Source organism: Centroberyx gerrardi, chromosome 4 (genome assembly GCF_048128805.1).
Source record: "Centroberyx gerrardi isolate f3 chromosome 4, fCenGer3.hap1.cur.20231027, whole genome shotgun sequence".
Taxonomy (NCBI): Eukaryota; Metazoa; Chordata; class Actinopteri; order Beryciformes; family Berycidae; genus Centroberyx; species Centroberyx gerrardi.
Genome location: NC_136000.1, coordinates 22229874 through 22257561, shown reverse-complemented (window position 1 = coordinate 22257561; position 27688 = coordinate 22229874). Strand labels below are relative to the sequence as shown.

The following is a 27688-nucleotide window of genomic DNA, read 5'->3' as shown; positions in this document are numbered from 1 at the left end:
TTCATATAGATAAAACAAGACCACAACAACTTTCCCTGAATGGGAATTCTATTGAGAAAATGTATTATGGTCAAGTTCTATCCACAATTTGAGGGAAACAATCTATTCAATGACTCCGCTTCCACATGCTATTTTACAATCAGAGACTGGAAGTGCTAAGAATGCATAGGGGTACATATCATAGAAGCATGTAGCTATTCTGAATGTCAGATGTTCCCATGTTGAGGTTTTTATAGATGGCTTTCTTTACAAGGTGCATATTTTTATATCCAGTATGAGCCGTTACTCAGACAGAGCCAGTTGTGTTTCAAGCAAAACAATTTGAAGGTGCCTCATATTGGAGGTACAATCAAATATACAAATCACAAAGTAAATGCATTGCTCATCCTGAGGCACATTTAAGCCAATCCCATGTCAGGTTTCCGCTGAATGTATGAGTGATTATAAAATGTAGGGCCCATGGTACCATTTCAATTCAAATCAAGAGAACACAAACAACTAAATATCCACATTTAGGCCAACAGTATTCATAAAAATAGGCCTATATTATGGTAATTCATTCAAAATATCTATCAGTAATATAAGTACAGAATCTTATGAACTTGCATTAACCATTTGGTTGAAGTATGTGTAAGATGCATATTACATACATTTTTGCCTTTCTGGATTTTTCCATTGAATTCACCATGAAGCCCTTAGAACTGCAATATGAGGCACTTGTCTGTTGATGTGGGCAGGACCGTGCAGTTGGGAAATCAATTAATCTTGCTTTATGTTAATCCTGTAGGTGACCTGGAAAGAATATGCATTTTAAAAAGTTGACTTTTCAGGAGTCATGAAAGAAAGAAAAGAAAAGTTGACTTTACAATTAATGTTCATGCATTTTTGACACTTGCATTTTAAAAAGGGGTTGGTATGATAGGGTTAGGGTGTCAGCACCAATTGGATAAATTGAAGGTTTTTATAGGGTACTAACATTATGCACTTAACATTTCTTGGTTTGCCTTTGTATACTATAATTTACTTTTTGTTTACTTTCTTTTTCCTTTCACTTGTATGTACAAGACTACCTAATCTCTTATAAAGTGCTGGACTTGCAATGGGCCAATAACCACAAATTTTGGTTGGCGCCAGGATCCAAGAAGGAATAAGGAGGAGACAGTATTAGAAAAGTGTGCCTCTCAGAAAATGGCTCAAACATATCAGGGCAGGCGACTGAAGATGACACCTCATACAGCCTAAAGATGGCGCTTGTCAAAGCAATCACTCATGTCAAGAAAAAAAGTCATGTGTGTTAAAGTCATTAAAAAGGAATGGTGGGGAAAACGGCAAATCTACGCAAAAAGAATAATTGGCATTTGTAAACCTTACAAAATCCAGGTTTTGCTCAAAATATGACAGAAAATGAAGAGTACTGTCATGGTTTCTTTGGCAGTACGACCCTGCTGTGTCTACAGGGACATCAATACGAGGTGGGAGGCTCTGAGACCCCCTGAGGTCCTTGTTAGTTCATAGCGTGGGCCGGTGAACCCTTTCCTCCAGCCTCACCTCCTGTAGTTAAGGCCATTGGTGATAGATGCATTGTTTTAATATTTCAAGAATCGTGTCACAGATGCGGGGGTTAGGGAAGAGGACCGGGGTCAAGCAGAGGGCGGCTGCAGACTCTCCAGTAACGACTGGACAGCAGGGAAAGACAGTACGGCTCTACCTAAACCCCCTCCAGCACGATAACAGGCATATCCCAGCATTCCTATCATGACACCCTTTATGACTGTGCACAAGACCTGGCCGAAGCGTGAGGGAGGTGCAACACTGAGGGAGAGAGAGAGAGAGAGAGCAGCTGTGAAACTGTTATGTAAAATCATATACATTTTAAGTGATTCTATTACTGACCATCTATGTCGTATAATGTCAAAACAATATGACACAAAAACATACCTCATGATCTCATGAATGTTGAGCTGCTTGTCCCAATTTCTTTCTATGCCTGGGACATGACCCATCCCAACCACTCCCACCACAACAGCAGGCACTTCTACAGAGGAAGACAGAATGTACGGTTACAAAAAGCATCTGACAACCACTCCGACAACCAGCTACACTATATTTCTATTGTTAATTACAACCAATGTTTTGTTAGATAAGATTGACCATTATCTTATGCACATGTCAAGGGAAAAAAGACACAAAGTTTAGTTAGGTGGAGTAAAAGATAGGGTCGGACAGATCGAAAAATCGATGTGATGTTACACAAGATTAAACAAACTAGAAAGATGGGTTGGTGGCTGAATGAATGGTGTAATACGCACTCTGGGCATTAGGGGGAGCCTCCACACAGCGTGCAGCCTGGCGGAGCGTGTGTGTGAGGTAGATGTCTCTCTCGGCCACAATGGTCTGGTGGAGAGCAGGAAACTCGCCAATCATCTCTGACATGGTCTGCTCCAGCAGGTCCTTCTGTTTGCACTTCTCTACATCCTCTTTACTGAAACACACACGTACAGTTAGTAAGTCAGCATGTAAAGGTATTTTAGTTTGTTAAGAGAGGGCCATCAGCTCTCCTTAAGTATTTTGTTTTTGACAGCACACACTGAAGAAAGATAGGGAAAAAGTAGAGAGAGACGTGTAAAATCTGTTTTTTAATTTTCCGAAATTACATTTTATGTCCCCATTTTTGCATTTATTCAGGTTTTCACACATTTGTAAGCATTTTTATACTCAAATGCTGGTAATCTCAATTTTTGTGACTTTCAAAACTCACTTTCCAGCCCAGACTCAGTTTTGGAACCACCTCAAAGGCCAAAACATTTCATAGATCAAAAAGCGTAAGGGCAATGTGAGGGTCCATCTAAAAGACGACTAATAGATGATCATGGACACACATTCACATTATGCAGAGAGCTTCCAGCACACAGCACCAGTCAGAACTGATCGCAAACAGTTTGAAAGTGACTGGATTGGCAGAGCTGCACATACTTTGAAAAATCTGTGTGGGCGTTGTAAACAGTCTGTGCAAACATTTGTTTTGTTTTTTAAATAAATGTATGGTGAAAGAGCATGTAGGCTGTTGTGGAATGTTGCACAGGCACCGTCAATGACAGTCGCTTCAAATTTTGGGCATTATCATCATATGACAAATGCATGGACTTTTTTGCCATGATGCATAATTTGTTTATGTTTTCATGGTAGAAACTGCTCAAAACATAATTTCTGTTTACTTGCTACCACAATTTTCCCCAAACCTCACAATTCTGTAATGTTCTGCATTTAATGTCTGAATTCCGTTTTTAAACCTGGATTCTGTGATTTTGTCCACAATTTCCAAAAAATGGAAACCCTAGACATAAGAACCCTAGACATGCAAAAGCATAGCAAGAGGTGGCATGTGAATCCATTCACTGCCATTGTATGTGCTGTGTGTACACTAACTGGTTGAGCCAAAAAGACAGGTTCCAGGAACCTCCCTGTTTACTTTTCCCCCAAAACTTGGCAGCATAAAGATTTCTTAATTAATGAGAATCAAGAACATGATATCTCTCTATTCTTCCTTATACAGTAGTATCCAACGATGGACATTGATGAAAACAAGCTCACATGACACTGAGGTATTGAAAAGAGTGACCGAGGGCAGTCGATACCTAATGGGGTCAGACAGGAAGCAAAGACCCCAGGCGAGGCGGGCCTTCTGCCACAGACTGAGAGCAGCGATGGCCCTCTTGAACGTCACAGGGATGGGCCGGTCCCCTAGGTGGAACTTACAGAAGGGCACCCGTCCAGCCTGTGTGGGGAGAAAAATTAAAGAATATAAACAGAATTAAAATAAACAACAAAAGGGGATATTATCACCCAATTTGCATAATACAGTAATCAATTTTGTGTGTGTGTGTCTGTATGTGTGTAACCTCTTTGAAGGCCTCCCTGAACTCTCCTCCAGGAGCCATGCCCAGTTGCTCTGTGATGTGAGCTGAAACTTTCAGCAGGAGAATCTGCATCAGGCCAGACATCACCCCATTCTGACAAACACAGAGGGAAGCAATAAGCATAAACAAAGAAACAGTTGAGCCTCCACTGCTCATACTATGAATTTGAGGATTACAATTTATTGACAGTAGCCAAATTTCTTTAATTCCATGCCCTTGCATAGTGGTACTTTAGGGCAACTGAGTAGACAAAATGCTCAACATGAGAGCAGAACAGAGGAAAAGCTCTTTACTGACACTTAATCCTGCTTGTGCATCAATGATATTTGTTGCTCCATTAACAATGATTACAGAGTGCATGCTGCGAGCCACTTCACTGCTGCTCTACATCACAGGATAAGAGCTGTTACAGTTGGACTGAGTCCAGAACAACACCATTACTGCTTTATTCAGCCAATACCCCTCTGTCTCTTTCTCTCACTGTTACTCCATCCCCCTCTCTGCCCCTCCCCCCTCACCTTTTTATTCCCTTTCTACCTCTTCCACATCTACCTCTTGCTCTCTTTCAGCCTACCACTAGTACTAATTCTCATCCTTCTGAAAGGCTGACCTGTTTGATGGCCTGCTGAACCTTGTCCAGGTTGATGTCCTTGGCTTCCTTCAGCAGCGTATTCTCGTCCATCTTCAACATAGACACCCTGTACTGGCACAGCTCCACCACCACCACGTCTGGCTGCACCGCACGGATCGTCTGGGGAAGGGAGAGAGAGAGAGCAGTGGGTATGCAAGATAAGAGAGAAAGAGAGGGAGATAGAGAGGGTGAATAAGAGAGAGACAGATGGCAAGAGAACAGTGAAGATGAAGTGAAGACAAAAATCAGTGTGGAAAAAACAAGACAGGTTTATGTGTCACAAAAGAGGAATGGCAACCTAATTACAGTAATTACAGGCAGGCCACCTCATCATCACCTCGAGGTGCTACTCTACAGCACTTGTCCACATTCATGGAAAAGCTGATTTTCACTGACAATTCACAGCCATCACATTTCAAAAGGGGTGTAAATGGAATATTGCACTGTAAAAATCCTATTGTAAACTATCATTGGCTCACCGTGGCCACATCCTTTTTGCTGCTGTCGCTGAAGTGGGCGGTGCCCACCAGGTATAGGAGGCTGCCATCAGGGGCCGTCAGACGGGTGACCGTCTCCGGGAGGTTAGGGGACGACTGGCGGCGCTGGGCTCGCACCTGCCATAGCAGCTCCATTGCCTCAGCATCCGCTAGACAGGAACAACAGAGGGGAGAATTATTTAGTGGACAGGACAATACAGGAGGGAAAGAGTAGAAACAAGAGGCACTTAAGCTGCCTAATGTCCTGCCATAATTACCATATCTTAAACATGACCAGTTATGCTAATCATTAAAATAATTATTTCAGTATTTAATAAATATTTATATGCCAACATGCTTGTCTTCACATTACACATGGGTGGTATTAATATGAGGTCCGTATCTTGAAGGATCAATGAGTAATAATAGTTTCAAGGAAAACTCAATATGCAAATTTATGCAGCAAGGTGCTCCAAAATCTACTGAGATCGCCTACTCTGTAGGGGGAACCTGTGGTGTGAGTATAAAGTATTAATCATGTATTGTTCTTGAGTTATTGTGTTCACAAGAAGTCTACAGGCAGACAGGCGCCACCATGACGACATAATGTCCTGCATGTACCATGATGGAGGGACATAAAAAGTAGAAAGCACCATTAGTCTATGGCTATTATTGAAGAAAGAAATGAAACTGCCTGTGCATTCAGTTCTTTTGTGCCACTTTCCTTCAGGAAGAACTGCATTCTTAAGATATGACAAATATGATTATGCTGAGTATGGGCACCACACAGCAGCAGGGCACTAAACAAAAACTGTGGGCAAATCCTAATTTCTTTCCACTGGCCACAGTGGCAGGGGAATTCAAGAACTTTCACTATTTTACCAGGGAGATTGGGTTTAAGAAAAGAAAAGACATTTCAAAAAATGTCTGGTTACATGCCACAGTAAATGGCAGGGAAGATAAACTTACCAGTGTCAGACAAGGTTTACCAGCATTTGGCTGATGATGTCACCCAACAGATACATTGACTCTATTCCTACTCTATTCTATTATATCTTTCTGACCCATCTTTCCTAACCCTACCCTAACTTACAGAGTCCTGGAGGAAGGCGAGGCAGTTCCTCTTCCGCAGGATCCTCTGATGGGCCGACTGACTCATCCTGTTAGAACATGACAGAAAATTAGAAAATCAATCAATAGCTATGAGCGAAAGTGTGCAAAATGTCAAGTGCTGGTGTCTTAAGAGCTTATTCCTGTCCAAGTCTATTTGAGAAACTTGCACTACTTGCTCAGAACTACTGTCCTGGTTGGGGCAATGTACAAAAGTTTTGTTACAGGTTTCTTACATGGGACATGACAGAAACAAGTTAGCACAAGAACAACCTAACATTGTAAGTGTTTTACAGAGCACACAGCCATGTCATTCAAAAATACACAAGCTGCCCAGTGTGTCCCCTTACCCCAGTGTGAACAGGACATCTGTCAAAACATCTCACTCTCTCTCACGGACACACACACACACACACACACACACACACACCTCTACCTCTGAATTGTTGTCTTGGTCCATGACTGAAGCACTGAAAGCTGCGTGGAATAGAAGGCAGAATGAAAACTAATTTACACTTACACTAAATGAAAATGCGTTTTTTTGATAGTCACAAGAGTCCAACGTTACTGAATTGCTGACGTTGCTTATCGTTTGCTGAGCTGTATTAACGCAGCTAACGCTAGCAGCACTGGTAAGAGTGGTGACTGTCACTGTTTGTGAGAATAATTCAGAGACACGTAACTTTAACATTGGCAAGGGCATCACAGCAACTAACTGTAATTAAGTAGCGAGCTTGCACAGCTAACTGACCTGCTGGGCAGGTCTGCTAACCACCGAGCATTATTTCTGGTAAACATCTGTGCGTTTACTGAAGGCTCTTCGGTTTGGCTAGCTAGCGAATGGTGACAGCTAACGATACTAGCTAATGTAGGCTAGCTAGTGCGCTAACGCCAGCTAGTCAAACCATACACGGAAAAAATAACATTTTCCATTAAATGTTGCCACTCTCAAATACAACGTGTTTGGTAATATATACGATAGTTGTCTAAAAAGAAATATAACTTACAGAGCAAGGCAGCCCGTCTGTCAGTCTGCTCTTCACCACTCACTAGCAGCAGCACACGACTGTCTGACAGCCGCGGTGCATTCTGGTACCTGTAGTCTTCTTCCTCATCTTTTAACGGCGGTTGGCAACCAGCTACCTGTAGTCATTGATTGACCCAGTGGTTCTCAATCTTTGTCCCCTGCTCGTTTTCGATCCTACCACTAGTTATTGTATTCGTACCAGGTGTAAACCAGTCCCTGATTGATGATTGATGTTAGAATGAAAACCAGCACACACTAACGAGATATATGTTAAAAATGACACATTGTTTAGAATTTCACCATATTTGGCGAGTAGCCCACGCCCTGGGACAATATGTGTTAAGACACATTAAATGTGTAAACCATTTCTACACAAACACTCTTAGGCAAATGAACACACCAGTGTGTCATTCCAGCACATAATGTATTGGTTATGTGAAAATGAAAAACCAAATGTGTAATTTCTACTAAATAATGTGTTATGAGCAGCAATTTGTTGCTTAAAAATATCAATATCATGGGAATACAGACAGATGTTGCATCAGCAGCCATTTATTTAAAGGGTAAATTCCAGCTTGTTAGTAAGTTGTATTCACCAGTTATTTTCAGCCTGAGCCTTATTTTCCTAGTTTTTGCTATCATGACAATTGATTGTGTTCAAAATTGTATCACTTACACTGTAGAGCTTGACGTAGCTTCAGTTAGCTGGGAGCGCTGCTATCAACACACATCCAAGGGGCAAACACACTCCAACAGTTGAACCTCTTTTACTTTCATTTGAAGAGATATCATCATTTTATGCATCGGCTAAAAACTTTTTATATGACACAGTGTAATATAAAATTGGATCATTTTTCAACATTAAGTGACCCCGCCTCAGAAGACAACGCATAACCGTAAATCCATTTGGAGACATGAAACACAGTAATGTGTTACTATGTGTTGAAATGGTGCTGACAAATAATGCGTGTATTCGTTCTTGGAAGCCTGGGGACCAGGATTGAGAACCGCTGGATTAACCTTTGTCTGGAGTTGGGACACAAAAACCACAATTATTTAAACAAATTTTTTTTAATTGATTTTCATTATTACATTTTACATATTACAGTCAAAATCCTTGACTCCCTCCACAACGTTTTTACTCACATCAAGACATGTCTGAGATTTGTCTCTGTGGCAAACTCAATGTGAAAATCTCTCATTAAGATAGTGTACACAGAAAATCAGTTTAAGCAGAGCTGTGTTACAACATATAACATGCTCTCGCACACACTTGTGCTACAAGTCGTAAAGTGCTTTTGGATGCATTTAGTGTGCTTGAGTAGTCTAACAAGGGGATATTGAGCCAACCAGTGTCATGTGAATGAGATGAATTATTTATGTTGTTTTCTGCGAAACTATGGATTAACTGGTAGTTGAGGAAGCGGGGAAAATTGCTGTCTTCCAATACAAGTCAATGGTAAACAGACCAATAGCCTACTTAATGCCCCAAAGAAAGAGTATACCATGCAAAGGCCTACCTTGGTATACCCCCGACAACACCACTGTCCAAAACTACAGTATATGTCATATCAGTGTGTCAGTGCAGACACAGTACCTGTCCTTTATGAAATCAGTATGGAGGTTGTGGAAGGCACTCATCCCCTTGTCCACTGACTCATTCCCTGTGAAAACTGCTATCATATCTTATATACTTGTTTTTAATATGAATAACAACGCTACCAGCTAATTTTTTCTAACTATTCATTCGTTCCTTTTTTTGGTGATCAAGCTGATGTCAGCACAATGTGAGAGACAGGGTTACTGAATGAAATTTAGACTGAGCCAGACTCGGCAGCACCTGATGACGTTTCTTTCAACAGCATGGAGTTGTAATATGGTGTAAAGCACAATCAAAAGCTTAGTCATCATGTAATCAACTTTTGAGTGAAGAACGATTCTACATCTACTCATCACTTCATTCACTTTACATCACAGCACTCCCACAAGAAGCCAGCAGACCACAAAAGTCACTCTACCAGTGAGTCCAGCTCCATTCATTATATTGGAGTTGCTATCAAAGTCTTCAAGAGGAAAACACACACAAAACTGCCTTTTGACCAGGTGATCAAAAGATGTCTGGTACCTATTGAACACATCTGTCAGTTCTTCTGTGCAATATGGACATACTGAAGTTTGAAGTGGAAGTGTTTCTCACAAAGACTCGCTTTCATTGTAGATCACATGTCAGTCTGTTCTTTTTTTGATGTTCCTTACAATAGGACATATGCCAATTTTCCTATTATTAATTCAGTGCAGATGGAGCAGAGGCAAGATCTGATACTCTTTCTAATTAGTGGTGAAATGGCAATGATGAATCCATGAAACTTGTGTGTTTTATATTTTAAACACCCCACAAACACTGAGTCATATACAGTGTGTATACATGTAAGTGTACCGTAAGACATGTTGCTGTAAGCGCATACATTATTGCCACAAATATATTGTGATCTTTTGCATATTAATTGTGCAGATCTCAACAAGTGTATTGCGTGAGCTACCTGTCTACTTGGCTATGGGGATAAAGGGACTAAGCGTTATCATATGTGTTTAAAATACATTTAGTTTGAAGCCATAATGCAGTCCTCTTTGCAGGTATGCATTTCTGAAGTGTGTGTTGGTTTTTTTTTTTTTTTTCGAAAGCTCACTCATCCCTCACCACCTATTATCCTTTCATTAGGCTTTTTGACCCTGCACTGTAGCACCCTGTTGAATCAAATCACTGCTGGTTTCATTGGAGGGTGATTGGCTCTACACAGTCATCCTGAGACATGAATGTGACATCATTTCCTACAGCAATACACTGGTGATCACTATCAAATACATTAACTTCTGTCACGTTTATCTTCTATGAACCTACATCATTTTCTCATCTAATTGTAACTGTTCTGTCATCCGCTCTTACTACCAGCTTTCCGGCATGTTCTCCTTCTGTTTCTGTTGCTGTCCCGTTTCTGCTCATCAGTCAGTCCAATCCACCCACCACAGGAGTGTGTGAGTTGTTCATTCAAAGAGAAGAGGTGGCTGTTGGTAGGAGGTGATTGGCATGGCGGTCATGTGCGCAGAGTGTCGTGTTGGGGAGGACAAATTCAGAGAGGAAACTTGCTCAGCATTCCTCTTCTTCCTCTTCAACATTCCCCGGCAGCGATGAGCTCCCCAGGTCTCTCTGCCAGTCTGTCTCTACGGTTTCCCTCTTCCTCGTCTTTCTCAAAGAGAGTATGATGCATACTGAGCAGCTGTGCAGGGGCTATGGTTAAGGGTAGCGGCTGAGACTCTGGGTTTTCCGGCTGGGTGAGAGGCTCGCTGATGGGAGGGGAGGGCTTGGGGCTGAGGGGGTCCTCACTGGAGGGTGGGTTGGGGCTGACGCCATTCACGTATGTAGTGGTGGGCAGGGTCACTGTGGAAAAGGCAGTGTTGGTCGATTCCGGAGTGCAAACCTTCTTCTCTGAAGAGACAAGCATGAAATACCGTAAGGGGAGAGGAAGAGAAACCCAAAGTCTCAAATGCAAACACATACGTATCTCCTGCCTAAGTGGCTCACTTCTCTCAGAAATCTCCTGTGCTCTTTCAAACATCAACAATAATTGCACAGGGAGAATGTGAGGATGAATATTGTCATGTCTGGCTCCCAAGGTGTAGCCTAGTGAGCTAGACCTCACATCTAGCTGTAGCTGGAAGGTGGCAGTCTAGAAAGCTGAGATAGAGCTGAACAATGTGCTTCAGTCGGGATTCATTAGTTGCCAGATATGTCACTCAAACGAGGGTAAGCAGCGCCATTAATTTACTAAGCACTTGGAATTTATCTTATGTACAACAGTGTGGCAAATGTAAATATTGATGCCCATCGTTTGGACCTAACTCAGCCGTAAGTGAACTACAGCTGGATGGGACATCTAGTTCATTCTTTTGTTCACAAGCAAGCTGAGTTGTTCTGTTAGCTGATAAATGCCCCACAGAGGGCAGAAGAGTTCTTAGTGACACAATCACTATAGGCAACATCAAAGCAAGACACTTTGGGTCAAAGATTCAAAGGGTCTGTTTAGGACCAGGCAAGTCGAGGTGATAAATTCTGCCCCGAAGCAGAGAGAGATATTACCTGTAATCGCAGCAGACACATGGACAATAGTGTGTGTGCCTTCAATGTACACTGTATCCATGGGGAGTTCTGAGGGCAGTGGTTCTATGATCGTGGCCTCCACCTTGGGCTTACGAATGGTCAGCATGTATGGGTGGACGTCCAGAGAGAAGTTGCGGGTATGTTTCTTCTCTATCCCACTTAAATCTAAAATTTAAATTTAAAAGATTGACTTCAGGGGATTTAGAACACAACAGCAGTCAGATGGTCGACAAATGATGTGTGATTAAGTTGAGAAAATGTGCCATTTCACCAACACTGAAATATCAATTCTTTATCATATTACAACTTTATTTTTGAATTGTTAATTAACTTTTCATTGTCTCACACTCACAGTGCTGTATACCTTTTGAAGGCGGATGCTGTGTGCTCTTGGTATCCAGAAGTGGTGCAATGAAGTTGTCTGCCACTGTTTTTCGCCTGAGCGGTTTGGGTTTGTCAGGCTTGGTGCTATTCTCCAAACGTGTGAGGGTCAGGGGTTCCTTTACAAAGGACAGAAAAGACAGTAACAGGTCATTATATCATAGTTCCAAGTACAGCTCAAATAACCAATGTCAGTGAATAAAGCAAAGTAAGTTAAATTTTAGTCCTAAATGAGCACCACTTTTTGACAACTCTTGCTGAGAGGCTTGTCCTGCGAAGGGCCTGTTCAACTGAAAGCACCCTGCTAAGTCATCTCAATACATGTTGATATGAATTGCTGTGCTCCACTGAACATTTCCCCATACTAAGTGGTGCTCTGTTTCTTGAGCACAGTAGGTTAGGTCTTTTGCTGCTGCTGTCACTGATGTGTGAATGAATGTTGATGAATTACAACTAAAATATCCATTTGTGTGGACATGGAAACTGGTGATTGCCTTACCTTGAATGGTTGAGGAAGAGGATTTGAGGTTGGGATCCATTTAATCTTCTTGCGGGGCCGTTTGATGACCAGCGGCTCTCCTCCCAGCTCTCCCACTCCCAGAACAGAGGGGTCCATGTTGGGGTCTATGGTCTGTATCCCAGAGTCCCTCACAGTGGGTGTGGCATCATGGTTAGACTGTGCCAGGGCAGCCAACAGCTGCCGGACTACATTGTCATACATGAGGTCACTCTCATTGGTGATGAAGTCCAGCCGGTTGAGTGACTTGATGTGGTCCCTGTTCTCATTGCAGAACATGGCCAGGATGTTGATATCACAGAACTGAGACTTTTGCCAGCGCCGCCGTGTCTTAATACCAACTTTATGCAGCTTGTCAAATACAAAGTTGGACTTGCGCACCACAAACAAATGTAGCAAATTAACCAGGATGATGAGGTTCATTGTGCAGAGAAGAGCAATGTCCACTGCCGCCATGATGCGCTGCAGCTGCACAGCGGGCAGCTTACAGTTGACGCTGAGCTTCAGCTCTTGGTAGCTGCTAGTGTCCGGAGGCTCGCCCAGGGCGCAGGTGAACTCGTTCTGCCGCTGGCGGGCATAGTAGGCGCTCAGGTAGGAGATGGGGATGGAGCTGAGGCAGATAATAGCCAGATGGCGTGCCAGGTAAAGCTTCGCCAGAAAATTGCTTTGGCCTCGTCTCTCCAGATACTTCTCAAACAGGTTCTGCTCAGGACTCTTCTCCTTCTCTGCATTCTCTATGATCTCCCTCCTCTCTCGTTCGGTGATGCCAGGCCCTTTGGACTGGATCTGCTTCTCGATCTTCGGGGCTCGGCCCTCAGCAGCTCGGTGATAGCAATTATCAATCTCGTGGAGCAGGAAGTTGAGCTCTGAAGTGAGCCGCGTGGAGGCGAGGAACTCCCAGCCCAAAGCAGGAATGTACATGATGCCAGCAAAAGCCAACAGAGCGTAGGGCAGGAACTTGTGTTCAAACAGTGAAGGCCGGAGGTTAGATTCCACCCCAGGTACAGCATCGCGCAGCTCTGTCCAGCAGTAGCCTCTTGCATACAGTGCCTGGTCTCTGGTGAAGTTGTGTGGTGTGTAACAGTATATGGATTCCTCTGAGGAGAATAAAGATGGAAATCATTGGTCCAGGTAAGCAGACATTGCTTTAACATGATGGAAGATAATGGACTCGTAATGTAATGTAATCTAAGCATATCTGCTGAAAGAAAGATGTTTCCAGTTTAAATGTTAAGCCTCCTTCTAAAAGTCATAATCATTCAAAAGGTTCAAAGAGTGCAATTTCTTCTGCAATAATATATCCAAATTGGAAAGAATCTTGAATCTGTTTCAGTCTGTTTCATTTTCATCAGTGTCTCAGAGAATCTCTAAGAATCGTTCATCTCTACAGCAAAAAAGAGCTGCACAGTCTTTGAAAATACTCTCACTGCTTATTCAAATGATAAGACTGTCTGACTGGCTCAGACGGAGGAAGTGAAAACACTCCCCCCAGTCAAACTTGTGTTCTATCAGTCCTGTACTCATTAAGTGCAGCAGTGGAACAAACTTCACAGGTCTGAGTAGTTCAGCGTTGCAGCTGGGCCCTGAGGTCCACTTGCGAATTCAATTTAATAGGTGTTGGACTAAGCATCTGGGACACGGTGTACTGAGTAGGTCTGAGATTACAGATAAAAATAAGAACATTTTGGGGGAAAAAAACATTCTGAAAGTTAACAGTTCCTACATGTGCATTTAGTCAGCATTTCCTTTTTTTTGGTATGGGTAATGAGGAGAGCAATAACACAAACACTTTGTTATAGTCACACAGGGTGCTATCTGTAGTCAGTCATCCATAAATTGTGGGACCATGCTTTAGATATATCATAAAAAACACACAATAGAGCGAATAGCCAAAAAGTTGCATGAACACTCGGCTTCCTGCTGGTGCTAAAGTTAAATGCTCAGTCACAGCTGGTTGATGTTGCTCTGCAGACACCCTGACTCAGCAGTGAGCTAACATCACTCCCACCCATCTCTTCCTCTCTCCCTTCCAACCACTTACCTCTTCCCCCTCCTAATAATCACTCCCCTCCTGTCTCCCTCCTGTCTTTCCCTCCGCCAATCCTGCTCTCTAGCCTTTCTAGCCCCGCTCTGCCTCTCTGTTCCTCCTTTGCACTTGCCTTTCATTGTTCCCCTTTTCCCTCCCTGCCTGCTCTCCCTCTCACCCTTCTTTTTTCACTGTTGTAGTCTCACACGGATCTCTCACACACAGAAGACACAAAAGCACTGCATGGTTAAGCCTGCACTAAACCACTGGGTGTGTTTCATTTTGATGGACTTCCTCAACATACTGTAATTCTCTGGTCTGTGGTCAGACGTGAGGTTTGTCCATGAGTTTCCGTTGCTTTCTAGGAGACAGTGCAGTGCAGTGTTTCCTCTGTAATTTTATGCAGCTGTGGTGCTTGAGGGGATAATTCTATTTTGTTCCATATCTGTTGTTGTTTGCGTCTAAGTTATTTTTCAAGTTGAGGCGGTAGTGCCAAAAATGTCTAACTATACAAACTGTGCCTCAGTCCAAAGTGAGATGCTGCTGCTGATGTAACTTGGACATCCTTGGTGTTGTCCTACAGCTGAATACTGGAGAGGCGCCTGTTTACTCTGGTAACAAACCCCCTCTAGTGGCTGAACACCTCACCTGCAAAGTTCCTTGTGAAGACGAGGGTGACGAGCAGAATGGGGATGATGACGGTCCCTATGGTGACGACCCGATCGAAGGGCAGCTCCAGTTTGAGCTGGACCATGAGGCCGGCCAGCGCCCCGCCCTTCTCATCCTGAGACGAGCCCGGCAGGATCAGCTCCTTCAGCTTCTCCCCAGCGAGCAGAGCTGTGGCCATGTCTAAGTTTTGATCAAGGATGTTCTGCATCCGGGACACACACGTCGACCCCCGCTGGGCTGGGGAGAGACCAGACGCTCCCTCCTGTGGTTAAACACTCCTCCGCACAGTCAGATACACACATACACACAGGCACACACACACACACACACACAAAAGATGTGTGGCCCGCTTCAGCCCCTGTCACCACACATGGACCAGGACATGTGGTCTGTCTTCTCCAGTGCTGTGGTTTTTCTACGATTTCTGACTGCGCCTCTCTGCTAGAGGAAAAGACATAATGTTCAGGAGAACACTCTTCACTCCGTCTCTACTGTACGCATCCCTGTGCTTCGTCCTCTGTCTTCTGTGCCTGGCCTCAGTCCACACTCTGTATGGCAGGTTGAATAATGAGCTGAGTTTAAGAGGCGTCCTTGCGATCCTCAGGGAGTGTGATTCTTGGCTGATGGGTATTCATGTGAGCTTTGGCCAAGGGAACCTCTGACCAGTCCTTTCCTGAAAGACAGACACACTGTTAGGAAGGTACAGTATGTACTTTTTTATAAATAAAGTGAGTATAAGAAAACACATAGTAACCTACTACAGAGAGCTACAAGATGCCAGTTGTGGGAAAATATGCAGACATTAGTGCAACCAGCTTTCAAATGAGCCATAGTGTGAATTTAAATTCTCGCACCTTCTTCAGCAAGCTCCCTGCTTCCTCCTATCTTCCTCTATCATGCGGCTGTGTGCGACTGATACTCACTCAATGGCCAGTGGAGTGTGTGAGTGTGGTCACATCTGAAGGGGGTGGGTGTGTGTGTGTGTGTGTGTGTGTGTGTGTGGGGGGGGGGGGGTTGTCTTTGATCAAACAACGACACTAAAGGGCAAATTTATACTCTGGAGAGAATGCTAACCTAGAAGTAATTAAAAACAGATTTTATTCTGGAGTTACTCAGTGATTTTGACAAATTTTATATTAAATATTGGTGCCATGACATTTGTAGCCTTATTTTGGACACTGCAAAATTCGTTCCCTCCCCCCCACTGGACTCCTAGGTGGTCATTATCTCTATGGAACAGCATGTTCACACTGGGATGTCAGGTGGACCCAGGCACCTGCCAGTGGGATGTCTTGTCATGGTGTATGTGTGTGTGTGTGTGTGTGTGTGTGTGTGTGTGTGTGTGTGTGTGTGTGTGTGTTTGTGTGTGTGCGTGTGCACAAGCATGCATATGTACATGCGTGTGCATATGTGTGTAACTGCTGGTTAATGTGCAGTGCGAGGGGGGAATCAGCTAGCTGCGGCATGCTCATTTCACATGAAGGTTATGTGAATGTCCTTTGTGAGGGGTGTGAAATACATCGCCCCTTCCCATCAACTGTCGTCACCCTTTTCCTTCCCCACTCTCTCTTTTTTCTTTCTTTCTTTCCTTCTCCCTCACTCGCTCTGTTCCCCTCTCCTCTCCCTCCCTCCCTCTCTCTCTTTAACTCCCTCAGTCTTCTCTTGTTATGCAGAAACGCCTCTCGTCCATGAAAACCCTCACACAGAAGCCCAGCCCTCTGGTCCGGGGGTGGGAAGTATACTTAATATCTTGGGGAGTGGAACCTCGCCACGCAGCTTAATGAGCACAGGGGACAATTAGCATAGTCTGGTCAGTGGGATGGCTTGCAGCACTCTCACCCGCATGGTGAGCAAGATCAAAACAGTCATCATAAGAAGATAATTACTTTTAAAAGGTTATAATTGAATGTCATTCAGAGCTGCATATATAATCACTGAAACGAAGCAGTAATTGCTGTTACTTCACATAGACATGAATCAGATGACAAGATGTCCTTGGATACAAAATATACAGTAGAAGTTTTCTGTCAACACATTGCCTGGTGACAACCAAGAGACGTTTGTCCAAATCCTCAAAGACTTTCTCAAGGAAGCTCAGAGGAGAAATCAACTTTACATAATGTCAACTTAAAGGGGCAGTATCACATTTTAGACACTGCACTGGTGACTGTCAGCCACTGGCACTGTTCCAGCCTAACAGATTATGCCCCACAGTTGGCCAGTGCCACCAGTGTTTAGAGAGGGAATCCCACATTCCCTGACTACTACAGTGTGCCACTTGGCTATGGCCAGTACAGCAGGCTACAAATAGATGGAGCCAGGCAGCAGAACTCCAGTTCATTATGAATTAGGTAACGGATGAAGAGGGCAGAACTTCCAGTCAGGATGTCTGACACTTGTTCTCAGACCTTTACCTGGCTGATGTAAGAACCAGAAACCATGTCTGACCTGATGAAAAAGAACTACAGTAGTCCTATTATACATTTTAAGAGGGCGCAGTGTAAGTCCCTATAGGAATACTGTATGAATATTTTAAAGGAATATTACACTGATAGCACAGGAGATAGAAAAATATCATAAAGTACAATAAGATCAATAAATCCTCACTTTTGAGTACCAGACAGACTGTAAGTCCCTATACAAACATTATAGTGATTTTGCATTAGGGTGAGAACACCATTATAGCCTAGTTAGTCCGTGTTGGACTAGTATGCGTCTCACAGCTTCCACTTGGCAGGTCTGTGACTCCAGGACACTGAAGAAAAAAAAGCCCAATCGAAACCAAGAGAGCCACAGTTTCATCAGAGACATTGCAGTGATTTGCAGCTGTCCGCAGACAAAAAAAAATGTATGAGCCGTTTCAGCACCTGTGCAGCGGACAGCTCCCGAATAACAGGCAGAAACGAGGTGCTAAACATCTAAAGTGTGTGAGTGTGTGTGTGCGTCTGCGTGTGTGTGTGTGAGTGTGCAGGCTATGAGAGAAGAGGAGATCCTCCTGTCGGACTCTCAATGATGCTCAATACCTGCATCAGCTGTCTACCTGTCCACATCGGTGACAAAGCGCCGGAAAACCCACGCGCCGTCTCCGGTGCAGACCTATCGCTCGCGGCTACCAAACGAGCCATGTGCATGCGGAGAGGAAATAATATAATTTACTCACCATGTCTTGCTGCATCTCCCGGCACAGTAAGAGTTAATCTGCAGTGCGGGCGAGCCGCTACAGCGTGTATCCGGGCACACCGGTTTGTTCCGCCTTTTCCCCAGCTTCCTCCCCTCCCCTCCCCTCCCCTCTCCTCCCTCTCCCTCCCCACCCCGCTCTGCCTCTTCCTCAGAAACAAGGGATGAGATAATACATCAGGATTCAATTGTTCATCACATCACTTCGCTCTTAGCCCCGTGCCTTAACCGAATTAACACGGGATTACGACCGCGCGATTCACAAGGAGAGGTGGTGACTGCGCAGAGCTGCTGGAAAAACAACTAAATTATGTTGTAGCCTTCATTAAGGAAAATAATTAATCATATAATCAGGTTTACCTTACATATATCACAGAAAAAAATATATGTCCCTATAGGAATATTACTGGAACATTACAGTGATGCCATCGGCGATAAAATGATGTCACTATAAACTCACTATTGAGTGCCACAGACACACTTTAGGATTATTATATTTTTCGTTAACCCAGGACAGGATCGCATGTGAGTAACTACAGGTCTAAGATCGCCTACCGCTATTCAAATCCTCTGTTCATTTAGTCTGCAACCTAACAAGGCAATGACACGGAAATACTTTCCTATTGATAGGTCTGATGAGCCTGTCCATCATCCATGAATTTGGGACCGGCACAAACACTGTTGTGCTGCAGTTTGTCTTTGGTTATGTCTGGAGACATGTGGGGACCCCTAATGGGAAGGATGTCTGTCATTCAAACTCATGTGTCACATCAGACTCATGGGTGTGGCGCGCATTATCCGGAGTTGCATTATTTGTTGCATGGAGCCAGCAGGAGCGAGGAGATGATCTATGGGGATGAGAGTAAACCCGCCTAAACCCAAGTTTACCCACTTTTATTTTGTAAAATAAACTTCTATGACATAAATCCATAGTATTTATATATAGTAAGTAGTGCTAAACTGATCTAAGTTATATGAAGATAGCATTTTAAGGCAAGTCTTTTAAGGGAAAAATAGCATAAAATAATAATTTTGTGAAATAATTGATTATTTCTTTATATGTTATCGCCTAATCATGACCACCGACTAGAGATCATGGTTTACCCGCCTTTTATTTGCCACTACATCCCTGCTTCTAATATAGGGCACTTTGCAACTGCTTGGGAAGTTGAAACATGCACAGTGCAACAGCCTCTGGGGTCTCTGGCTGCGATTTCAAGGCGCAGTGAACGCGCAAAGATGGCGCGCCCCCGATGTTCGTCAGCTGGACTGAGCCACAAGTCAGTTTCCTCAAGCCGGTTTCCGCCGGTTAGGGAAGCCGCTCCTCACTACGTCTGCTTCCAAATATAGGGTCTCTCTTCACTCTATGTGTGTGTGTGTGTGTCTCCGCCGCGGCACCGCCGCAGAGATCCTGGTGGAGATGACTTGGTCATGAGATGCGATGCAGCAGCTCTCTGGTAGAAAGGATGCAATATGTGGGAAAATCAAATAACCAGCAGGCCGAAAAAATACATTTCACATATACTTCAGAATATGCTCAGAAATATGTTTGAACACGTATAAACCATGGCCAAAAATGTGTTTGCACATTTATAGCCTATATTTACAATGAATGTCATCTGCATGTACAAATCAATTTTTTGGCCAATTTTTGCATATTTAGAAACATAAGCATATTCTATTCTAAAGTGAGTGTGACATATATTTTGTTCTTTTGTTCTTCTCTTTTCTCTTTTGAATGGGTGCCAAAGGTCACCTTTATTGTCAGTGATTCATATTGACTAATCAATGTAGTTCTCTGCAGTTTCCACTTTCCTGTCCATGGTGCTGAAACAATGGAGCAGAGGGACTTTTGATGGCAGCGCAGGGAGTAAATTATGAAATAAATTAGTAGAAGAGCAATGACACAAGCACCAGTCTCATCTCCCAACCAACACACAATAGGCCTATGTTCAGAGGTTGAAAACATATAAGCCCATACAAAAAAAAAATAATGTGGCCATATAAGGCTATATAAAGCACAGTCTAACATATACGGCAAAAAAAATAGTACAAAAGTAGTAGTAGGCTAGTTAAAAAATATCAGTAAATATATTCATTATGTATCCTGGGATAAGATGTCGGTCTATGTGTATTTCTGTATCATAAATGCATGTATATGGTCAGAATATGCAAGAATCTTAAATGTGATTTGTCAATAGCCTACATAATACATTATTATAATTTGTGTCTATCTACCTGGATAGATCAGTAGAGTGCGCAACACTAAGCACAATAGGAATGACCAGCCATAAAATGCTATAGACACATCTTTACATACAGTTGATATCAAACATTTTATTTTTCTAAATGAGACAAAAATGCAGTTAAGACTGGCTGCACACAAACAGTTAATAGTAAACATAAAGTTTTTTTCACTGCCTTACATCAATAAAAATATTTTGTTCTTTTATTGTAAACTACTGTGACCACTGACCAGACTACTGTGCATGAAGAGACACAGATAGGCCTAACACTGAATAAAATATAGCTCACAGTATGAAATGAGCTATTGAAATATTGAAGGGAGAGAGTGGTAAGATGAGTCACTTTTATATTATGGAGAAAGAAAATCTGTGGGGAAAGAAATGTGCCATTGTTTTTATCAACATGTACCATGTGTTTTTTAGGATGTTTCCCATAGATGCTGCTGTTTCAAAAGGATGACCAGACAATCAGAGCCCAAGGTTGGGGTAAGTTGAGCCAGAGCTAGAGGTAAGTTTAGCCACCATGTGTTAGGATGTCCGTTTGAGAAAACTACAAAAACTACAATTTTTCATTTTAGATAATGCACTAGTGGGACACAAATTGAAACATTTATACTTGGATGTATTTTCATGCATTGATAGTTGCCCCATCCCAAATAGCTCATATCACAAATTTGACAATGTTTTTTACAAAACTGCATCATCCATGGAATCCAAAATGCATTTGGTTTTAAAGAACACATTTATTGTATAGAACAGGAAGATCATATTGAGTTAAACATTACTAGACATCACAAAACCCTGTTTGAGCCTAAGTACTAGATATCCTTTTTATTATTGAACGCTGGCTCACTCGTTTCATTAATTATACCTATATGATGTCAATATAATTATCCTGTTTGTACTTTAAAAGCTACAGGGAGTGGTTCAACTTACCCCCTGCCCAAATTACCCCACTCTTACCTACAGTAAGCAGATTGTTAAAGCAAGTATCAAAACCCCGACATCAGAGAAAAACACAGTGCTTATAGCTTTATCTATGCACATATCTTCACCAAATTAAAATCCCATCTTATATGTCACTCCTAGCTTTCAACCTCTCTCTCTCTCTTCATTTTGCAGCTTCTTGTGTTCTCTCCCTTTTTCCCGTTCTCTCTCTCTTTCTGTCTCTCTCACATCCTCTCTGAATCAATCTCTACTCCTTTTTCTTGTCTTTGTTCTAACGTTTCTGTCTCAGGGTTGTAGTCTTCCGGTTGCACAGCTTTCTCACAGCTGTTTATTCCTCCTTCCTCTGCTTCTCACACCCTTAAAACTGTTCATTGAGCCATTTGGACCACGACTGCCTTCCAGGCCTTGTCTTTGTCAAAATCCCGCAGTGTTCCATTGGGTGCGTGCTGCTGAGGGAGCGAAACAGGAAGAGGGAGCAAGGAGAAAGAGAGAGGAGAGAGAGGAGAAACACAGAGGGGGGAAGGGTGACATAAAATATTGACGTAAATGATGTGAGAAGGTTAAGCAGCAATTGTGTCATTTTTGGATGTTTCTTACTGTATGACCAGCTCATACATATTATGTTCTCACACTTCAGTGACATTTACTTAGAGCTGGCGAGTGTCACACCTCGGAACGGAAATAAATCTGTCATACTCCACTCTCACAAGTCTCTTGTTGGATATGGAGAGAGATAGGAGAAAGGAGAGAGAGACACAGAGAGAGAGAGAGAGAAAGAGAGAGAGAGAGAGACAGAGAAACAGTGAATTAGTGTTTTTTCCCCATTATGTGTGTGCATTTGTGTGCGGATGTGTTTTATGTGCTGTACCTCGGAGTACTGGGATGGGGTCTGCATGCTGTCGTCCCACTCTGGAGCCCCCATGCGGAGCTGGCTCTTGTAGGCGGCACAGTGCACCACAGTGGCCAGAGTCAGAACTGCCTGCACCAGCAGCAGCACCATCAGAATCAGCAGCAGGATGTCATAGGATTGCTGGGATGCACACACACACACACACAGGCACACACACACACAGGCACATAGACGAACACACACATAAAGAACACACAAACATATGCGGATAAGATTAGATGACATTGTATGAAATCTCTCATAAGACAGTTTCTCTAAATTCTAGTCATGTATTTCCAATTGAAATGGAGGCAGAGGCAGGACAGAATCCTTAAATCACACATATTGCGTACCACTGGTAAATCTGCACATAATAGACCTGGGGTACATTCACCTTAGCTGTAGGTACATCATGCAGGAAGATCTCCACAAAGCTGAGCACGCTGCAGGAGAGGAAGCCGGAGGCTGAGAAGAGCAGGGGGGACGTCACGCTGCTGATGGCAATCAGCACCTCCACCTGGGAGACAACAGGGGGGGGGAAAGGAGGAAAAGTTTGGGGATCAAGGAGAGAGAGAGAGGGATTAGACACAGTCTGTAGAATTACAAAAGAGATTTAGTAATGAATGATGAAGATTATCCTGCCTCAGCGGGGACTTAGACACCTGTCTTAATGAGATTATCTAAAAATAATGAGAACCTAAAGGCGCCATTCAGAATCTGACTTTGGCGTCACCTGTGGTGTCAAGAGCCCCTTACCATTGGCTTTAGATTAATTTCTTTGGATTTAATACATTTTTCACTTCAATGCTGATTGCCATTGATAGAACAGGTTGTAATAGGCGAACATGATTATTGAAGGTATGTTAAAGAGTTTACGTTTGTTTTTTTTCATATATATATTTTTGGCATTTTCTTCTTTATTGGACAGTTGACACTTATTGGGACGACGTGGGAGAAGGGGCCTTGTGTGGATTCAAACCCAGGAAACAGCAGTTACATGGTATTTGCTTAGCCAACTGAGCCACGAGGATCTGTATGGTCTTTGTAAACATTTGAAAATGGACCAGTATTTGAGTTATGTCAGAGTCTGACAGCTCCAAATATATCACTTTCCATCCACCACTCCCACCCTTTGAGAATGTGTGAAGCTCTTTGTTAATGTACTAAAAATGGCCAAGACTGGGGCTGCAACAAGTAAAATAATGTGATGTGCTCACCAGACATCTGTTGGGGTATTCTGACACAACATGGCTGGCAATAGCACTAGGGAAACACTGCAACAGATAAAAGATCAGACACAAAGTATGTGGTAAAGCCAATGATTGACAGTATCTCATAAGTTACACAATCTCTCTGTCATAATGAAAAGGAGGCTTCGGTAAGAAGAACTTACTGCCACAAGGATCCAGAAAAAGGTGACAGACAGGTAGGGCCCGGGTAGCAAAGCATCCATGTTGAGTGCAATAATACCTCCAAATACAGCCGAGATTCCCACTATCACTTCAATCACCTATGAGAGACAATCCTCAGTGACTGATAGCGGGCCATATTGGAGACTATAAGAAACAGCTCATGCATTAAAGCTGAAAACGAAAACGTGTCCCTACTCACAGAATATGCCTTAAGGAGTCGAGTGGGGAAAACGGCAGGGGTTAAAACCACGGGTCTGTCATATGTCACCGGCTGGGAGACGGAAGGAGAAAAGATTGAGAGGAGTTTGGATGAAAGAGAGTGGGGTGGAGGGAGGGAAAGAGGGGAGGGGATGGAGGGAGAGAGGAGTATATGTGAGACATCAATTGGAAGACCAAAGGCAATCAATCACTTACATCCACACACACCCTCAGGCACACACACCTTCCTATGGCTGCAGCAGTCCTCTGCAGAGCGGGCTGACAGGATGACAGTACTGGCCATCAACACCTCCAGCAAAATCATCAGGATGAGGTTAAAGTTGATCTGAGCAGGAGGACAAGCAGGGAAGAAGAACATAAGGTGGTAGAGACCAGAGAGGAAGAGTGGAGGAATGAAAGGGAGAAACATGGTTTGTTTCGTACAAACTATACAGCATGACAAACCGTGAAACAACTTGATGCTTATGTACAACCAAGGGATAGTTAGAGTTTGCATTATATTAATAGATGATCTATGATGGATTTACATTGACAGCGGAGGGGCTCAGGACCAGTTTACAACCAAACCAAACCAGGCAGGTGGTCGTCACGGCGAATGTTGAGACGTACACCACCTGGAAATCTGACACCTTGAAATAATAACAAGAAAACACAAGACCTGCGTTAGCATCTCGCCTTGAATCCCCTGAGGAACTTCAATTAAAAACCCATTAAAACATAATTACGTCTCGTTTGCCACTGGTGTGTTTGTTGCTTACTTACTGCAACGTGTCTGTTCTTAGCGATGGCAAAACTAGCAATTGCTGCAGGGACGCCCTGTGAAGAATACACAAGTAACAGGCGACAAACGGATGAAGCACATGATTTGATGCATAACCATTTATCTGTTTAGCAGATACCTTTTGGACATTATGCACCAGTGGCTATGTTTTGACATGACAGTCCATTCTAATGTGTGTAAAAGCAACAAGATACAGTCGTGCAATATCGGTATGTGAGCATACTGAGATTACACTTGATGGTCACTTACAGAGCCTGCAGCGCAACGCAGGTAGTCCATGGCAACAGGAAACACGTTCCCCAGGTATAGAGAGAAACCAGACGTGATAAGCAGACTGCCCTGAAGACACACACACGCATGCATGCACATACATATGCAGACACACATAAATCATGCAGCTCACAGATATAATGCGACACCATCAATTATACCCTTCCATATTCATCCGCCCTCTTCTTTACCCTTTTGGCAGTTTATTCAGCTGTCTCCTCAGTCTATACAGAGTCCATGTTCGTTCAGCATTGAATGTAAAAAACAATCTCCAAAATACATTTACAGAATGTCAAGTGTATGACTGAGAGAACAACACCTATTTCAGCCCTCTGATCTTCTAACTCCTGGATTGGTTTGAACAGTGTGAGCTATATAACCATCCCACATGGGAGTATGTTTCTCCTGACTCTTAAATGTGGAAGCACACAACAAGATTTCTTGTCACCATCCTACTCAAATTTTCAAGATTGGGATGCTCCCAATCCAAACCTTCACCCCAATCTTTTAAATTTGTGTGTAGTGGACTAAACAGGTAAATCTGTCCAAAATCCTGCAGTGTGCCTCCTTTGTAACTGAGCGCCTCTGCTCTCACCCCTATGAGGACACTGTAGAGCCAGGCCCTGTAGCTGAAGCAGGGGTGCTTTAGGGGCTCCGGCTGGGCCAGCTGCAGGTCACTGGCCCTCACGTCCACCGTGTAGCTGTCCCGCTCGGGCCTGTCACGTTCCACTCCCCTGTCTGGCCTCCTCTCCGCTCCCCTGTCCTGCGCCCTGTCGCCCCGTCGTCCCAGCGTCCCGCCGCCCCTCTCCAGGGGGGGCATGTGGCTGTAGGTGAACTCCTCTCTGGCCGACAGCTCCTCGCGCTGCATCACCGAAGCGGGCGGCGGGTGACAGCGTCCTTCGACAACAGGATGGGAACCCACGACTGAGGATTAGCCTCTGGGGAAGGAAGATGTTCAGACGCTTAACTTGCATCAAGAAATTTCAAATAGGCAAAGTAGCTACAAAGGAAGGGGATGAAGCTGCAGTTCACTTGGCAGCAGGGTCGCTTGGTGATTAGAGAACCAGAAGAACTGGGTTCAGGCCCTGTGTCAGCAAGCATCTGACCTGCTGAAGTGTCTTTGAGCAAGACACAGAATCCCTACCTGTTCTGCAGCTGAGCCTGACCTCTGACCTCCATGTAGAGGGAGGCAAGTGCATAGAAAACTTTCATGATTATAGCTGAGGGGAAACTAAATCTAGAACTTTTATCTTATATATCTCTTTCATCTGTGATCATTTTCATCAAGGGTGTTTTCTCCACAGCTACTAACATCAAGAGGCCCAGAAAGTTTGATCTCAATATGTTGATAATATCAAGAGGCCCAGTAAGTTTGATCTCAAAATGTTAATTTTAGAAGGAAATCTGAATGTACCAACACGGTAATCCAAGAACACAATCTATGAAAATTGCATTACGCTGAAAGAAAATCAGTCATTAGGCTCTTGAATCACGCAGCATCACAAAAACAACCCTCTCCCTTTTGTCTCCTCGAGCCAAGAGAACGCCACTTGTTTCAACTTCCCCTTTTTCACCGTTTCTTCTGCCAAGTTCCTGTAAACAACCTCTTCCTCTCCCCGTATTTTCCTTCCGCACTCACCTGTTGTTGTGTCTCTTGCAGCAGAATCTCCCCCAGGTATTGCCCAACAAGTTATCCTTCACCAACTGAGATCAAATCACCACATGGAAGGCGGCTTGTTTTCGTCTACAGCTCCTTCCACTCCCCATCTCTCTCCCTCTGTCTTCCACTCTCTTTCACCCCCTTTCTCCTCACTCTCCCACACACTCTCTCTCTCTGTCTCCCTCTCTCTCCCTTACCCCGAGGTTCCTCAGAAAACAGTTCTAAAAAGTTTTCGAGCCGTTCAAAGCGTGGAACAAAAACACATGGCTCTTGTGCTGCCAGCGCACTCTGTGCCAAAGGGAGACGGCCTGTGAATGACAAAGAGGGGGAGGATGAAGGGGCTCGCTCTGGGGGCAGAGTTAGTAGGGCAAACACCCTTTTACCCTCCCATTTGCTCACACACGCACACATACATGCACATGCACATCGATCCACTCGCAACACAGAACACTAGACATTCAGAAAAGGGAATACACAAAGTGACGTATTCAGAAATTCCACTTCATAGCTCGAGAAATGCAGCAGCGACGGACCAACGGCCTCTACAGAATGCCACACAAAACCGCATCATGTACACTGTCAAACAATCGGCTTTGGTTATACAGCTGAATGCGTCCCCCTGTGGAGTTCCCCTCGCGACTTCCCTTCATGTTTCTTAGTGCTCCACTTGCAGTTCACAGCCCAGTAAATCAAGATGCCCAACAGGGCTTGAGAAAAGAGGCGACAGAGACATTCGGTGGGGTTAATCACGTGGTTTCTTGTCTGACACAGCTAATCTGACAGTGGATCATTTTAGTGCTCCAAACAGGAATCCTTTTGGATGCAGTTCCAAAAGGTTGAATAGCCCACACTGTTTGTTTGTTGTGTGTGTGTGTGTGTGTGTGTGTGTGTGTGTGTGTGTGTGTGTGTGTGTGTGTGTGTGTGTGTGTGTGTGTGTGTGTGTACTGTCAGTGCATGAGCATGTATGTGCACCTCAGGATTCCATTCAGTCTTTCACACAGCAGCAACATTCTTAGCTCAACATTGTTCCTGGGCAGCCGTAACCATGGCGACTCCTTAACAACTGCTGTCACCCCTTCCCTCGCCATTCTTCTGTCTCCGCCCAACACACACACACACACACACACACACACACTGCAAATAACATACACACTTAATGAGAGAAAAGTACATTGC

The 27688-nt window shown here is 43.7% G+C and overlaps 3 protein-coding genes across 3 annotated transcripts; all 3 read right to left on the bottom strand.

Annotated features, from left to right (window-relative positions):
• Window positions 1–1312: 1312 nt before the first annotated feature.
• On the bottom strand, window positions 1313–7260 carry trabd (TraB domain containing). Its single transcript, XM_071900307.2, has 10 exons — window positions 7142–7260; window positions 6571–6611; window positions 6118–6184; window positions 5028–5194; window positions 4528–4668; window positions 3900–4010; window positions 3636–3775; window positions 2310–2482; window positions 1939–2035; window positions 1313–1812 (listed from the first exon to the last, which is right to left on the bottom strand). The coding sequence occupies exons 2-10, from the start codon at window positions 6592–6594 to the stop codon at window positions 1641–1643; spliced, it is 1092 nt and encodes a 363-aa protein (XP_071756408.1). The 5' UTR covers window positions 6595–6611; window positions 7142–7260; the 3' UTR covers window positions 1313–1640.
• A 3068-nt stretch (window positions 7261–10328) lies between these two features.
• panx2 (pannexin 2) lies at window positions 10329–15118 on the bottom strand. Its single transcript, XM_071900387.2, has 5 exons — window positions 14890–15118; window positions 12198–13312; window positions 11682–11817; window positions 11297–11482; window positions 10329–10645 (listed from the first exon to the last, which is right to left on the bottom strand). Exons 1-5 carry the CDS (start codon window positions 15116–15118, stop codon window positions 10329–10331), a joined length of 1983 nt encoding a protein of 660 aa, XP_071756488.1.
• A 6531-nt stretch (window positions 15119–21649) lies between these two features.
• On the bottom strand, window positions 21650–25720 carry mlc1 (modulator of VRAC current 1). Its single transcript, XM_071900374.2, has 12 exons — window positions 25630–25720; window positions 25448–25581; window positions 24832–24921; window positions 24564–24617; window positions 24329–24430; window positions 24025–24126; window positions 23782–23853; window positions 23564–23680; window positions 23388–23444; window positions 22565–22687; window positions 22150–22311; window positions 21650–21730 (listed from the first exon to the last, which is right to left on the bottom strand). Exons 1-12 carry the CDS (start codon window positions 25718–25720, stop codon window positions 21650–21652), a joined length of 1185 nt encoding a protein of 394 aa, XP_071756475.1.
• Between the last annotated feature and the right edge of the window lie 1968 nt (window positions 25721–27688).

Bases quoted from the DNA above. Each gene is read 5' to 3' on its own strand.
- trabd (XM_071900307.2), bottom strand. From the start codon at position 6,594: ATGGACCAAGACAACAATTCAGAG. The intron at 4,669-5,027 runs GTGAGCCAATGA...TCCCTTCCCCAG, and splicing joins GCAAAAAGGATGTGGCCACG to ACGATCCGTGCGGTGCAGCC. The intron at 2,036-2,309 runs GTGCGTATTACA...CTTCCTCTGTAG, and splicing joins GGCTCCCCCTAATGCCCAGA to AAGTGCCTGCTGTTGTGGTG.
- panx2 (XM_071900387.2), bottom strand. From the start codon at position 15,118: ATGCAGAACATCCTTGATCAAAACTTAGACATGGCCACAGCTCTGCTC. The intron at 13,313-14,889 runs GTGAGGTGTTCA...TATTCTCCTCAG, and splicing joins CTTCACAAGGAACTTTGCAG to AGGAATCCATATACTGTTAC. The intron at 11,483-11,681 runs GTATACAGCACT...TTTAAATTTTAG, and splicing joins ACAGCATCCGCCTTCAAAAG to ATTTAAGTGGGATAGAGAAG.
- mlc1 (XM_071900374.2), bottom strand. From the start codon at position 25,720: ATGCAGCGCGAGGAGCTGTCGGCCAGAGAGGAGTTCACCTACAGCCAC. The intron at 22,688-23,387 runs GTGAGCACATCA...GTTGTCTCCCAG, and splicing joins AATACCCCAACAGATGTCTG to GTGGAGGTGCTGATTGCCAT. The intron at 21,731-22,149 runs GTACAGCACATA...TCGCTCCCTCAG, and splicing joins CCCCATCCCAGTACTCCGAG to CAGCACGCACCCAATGGAAC.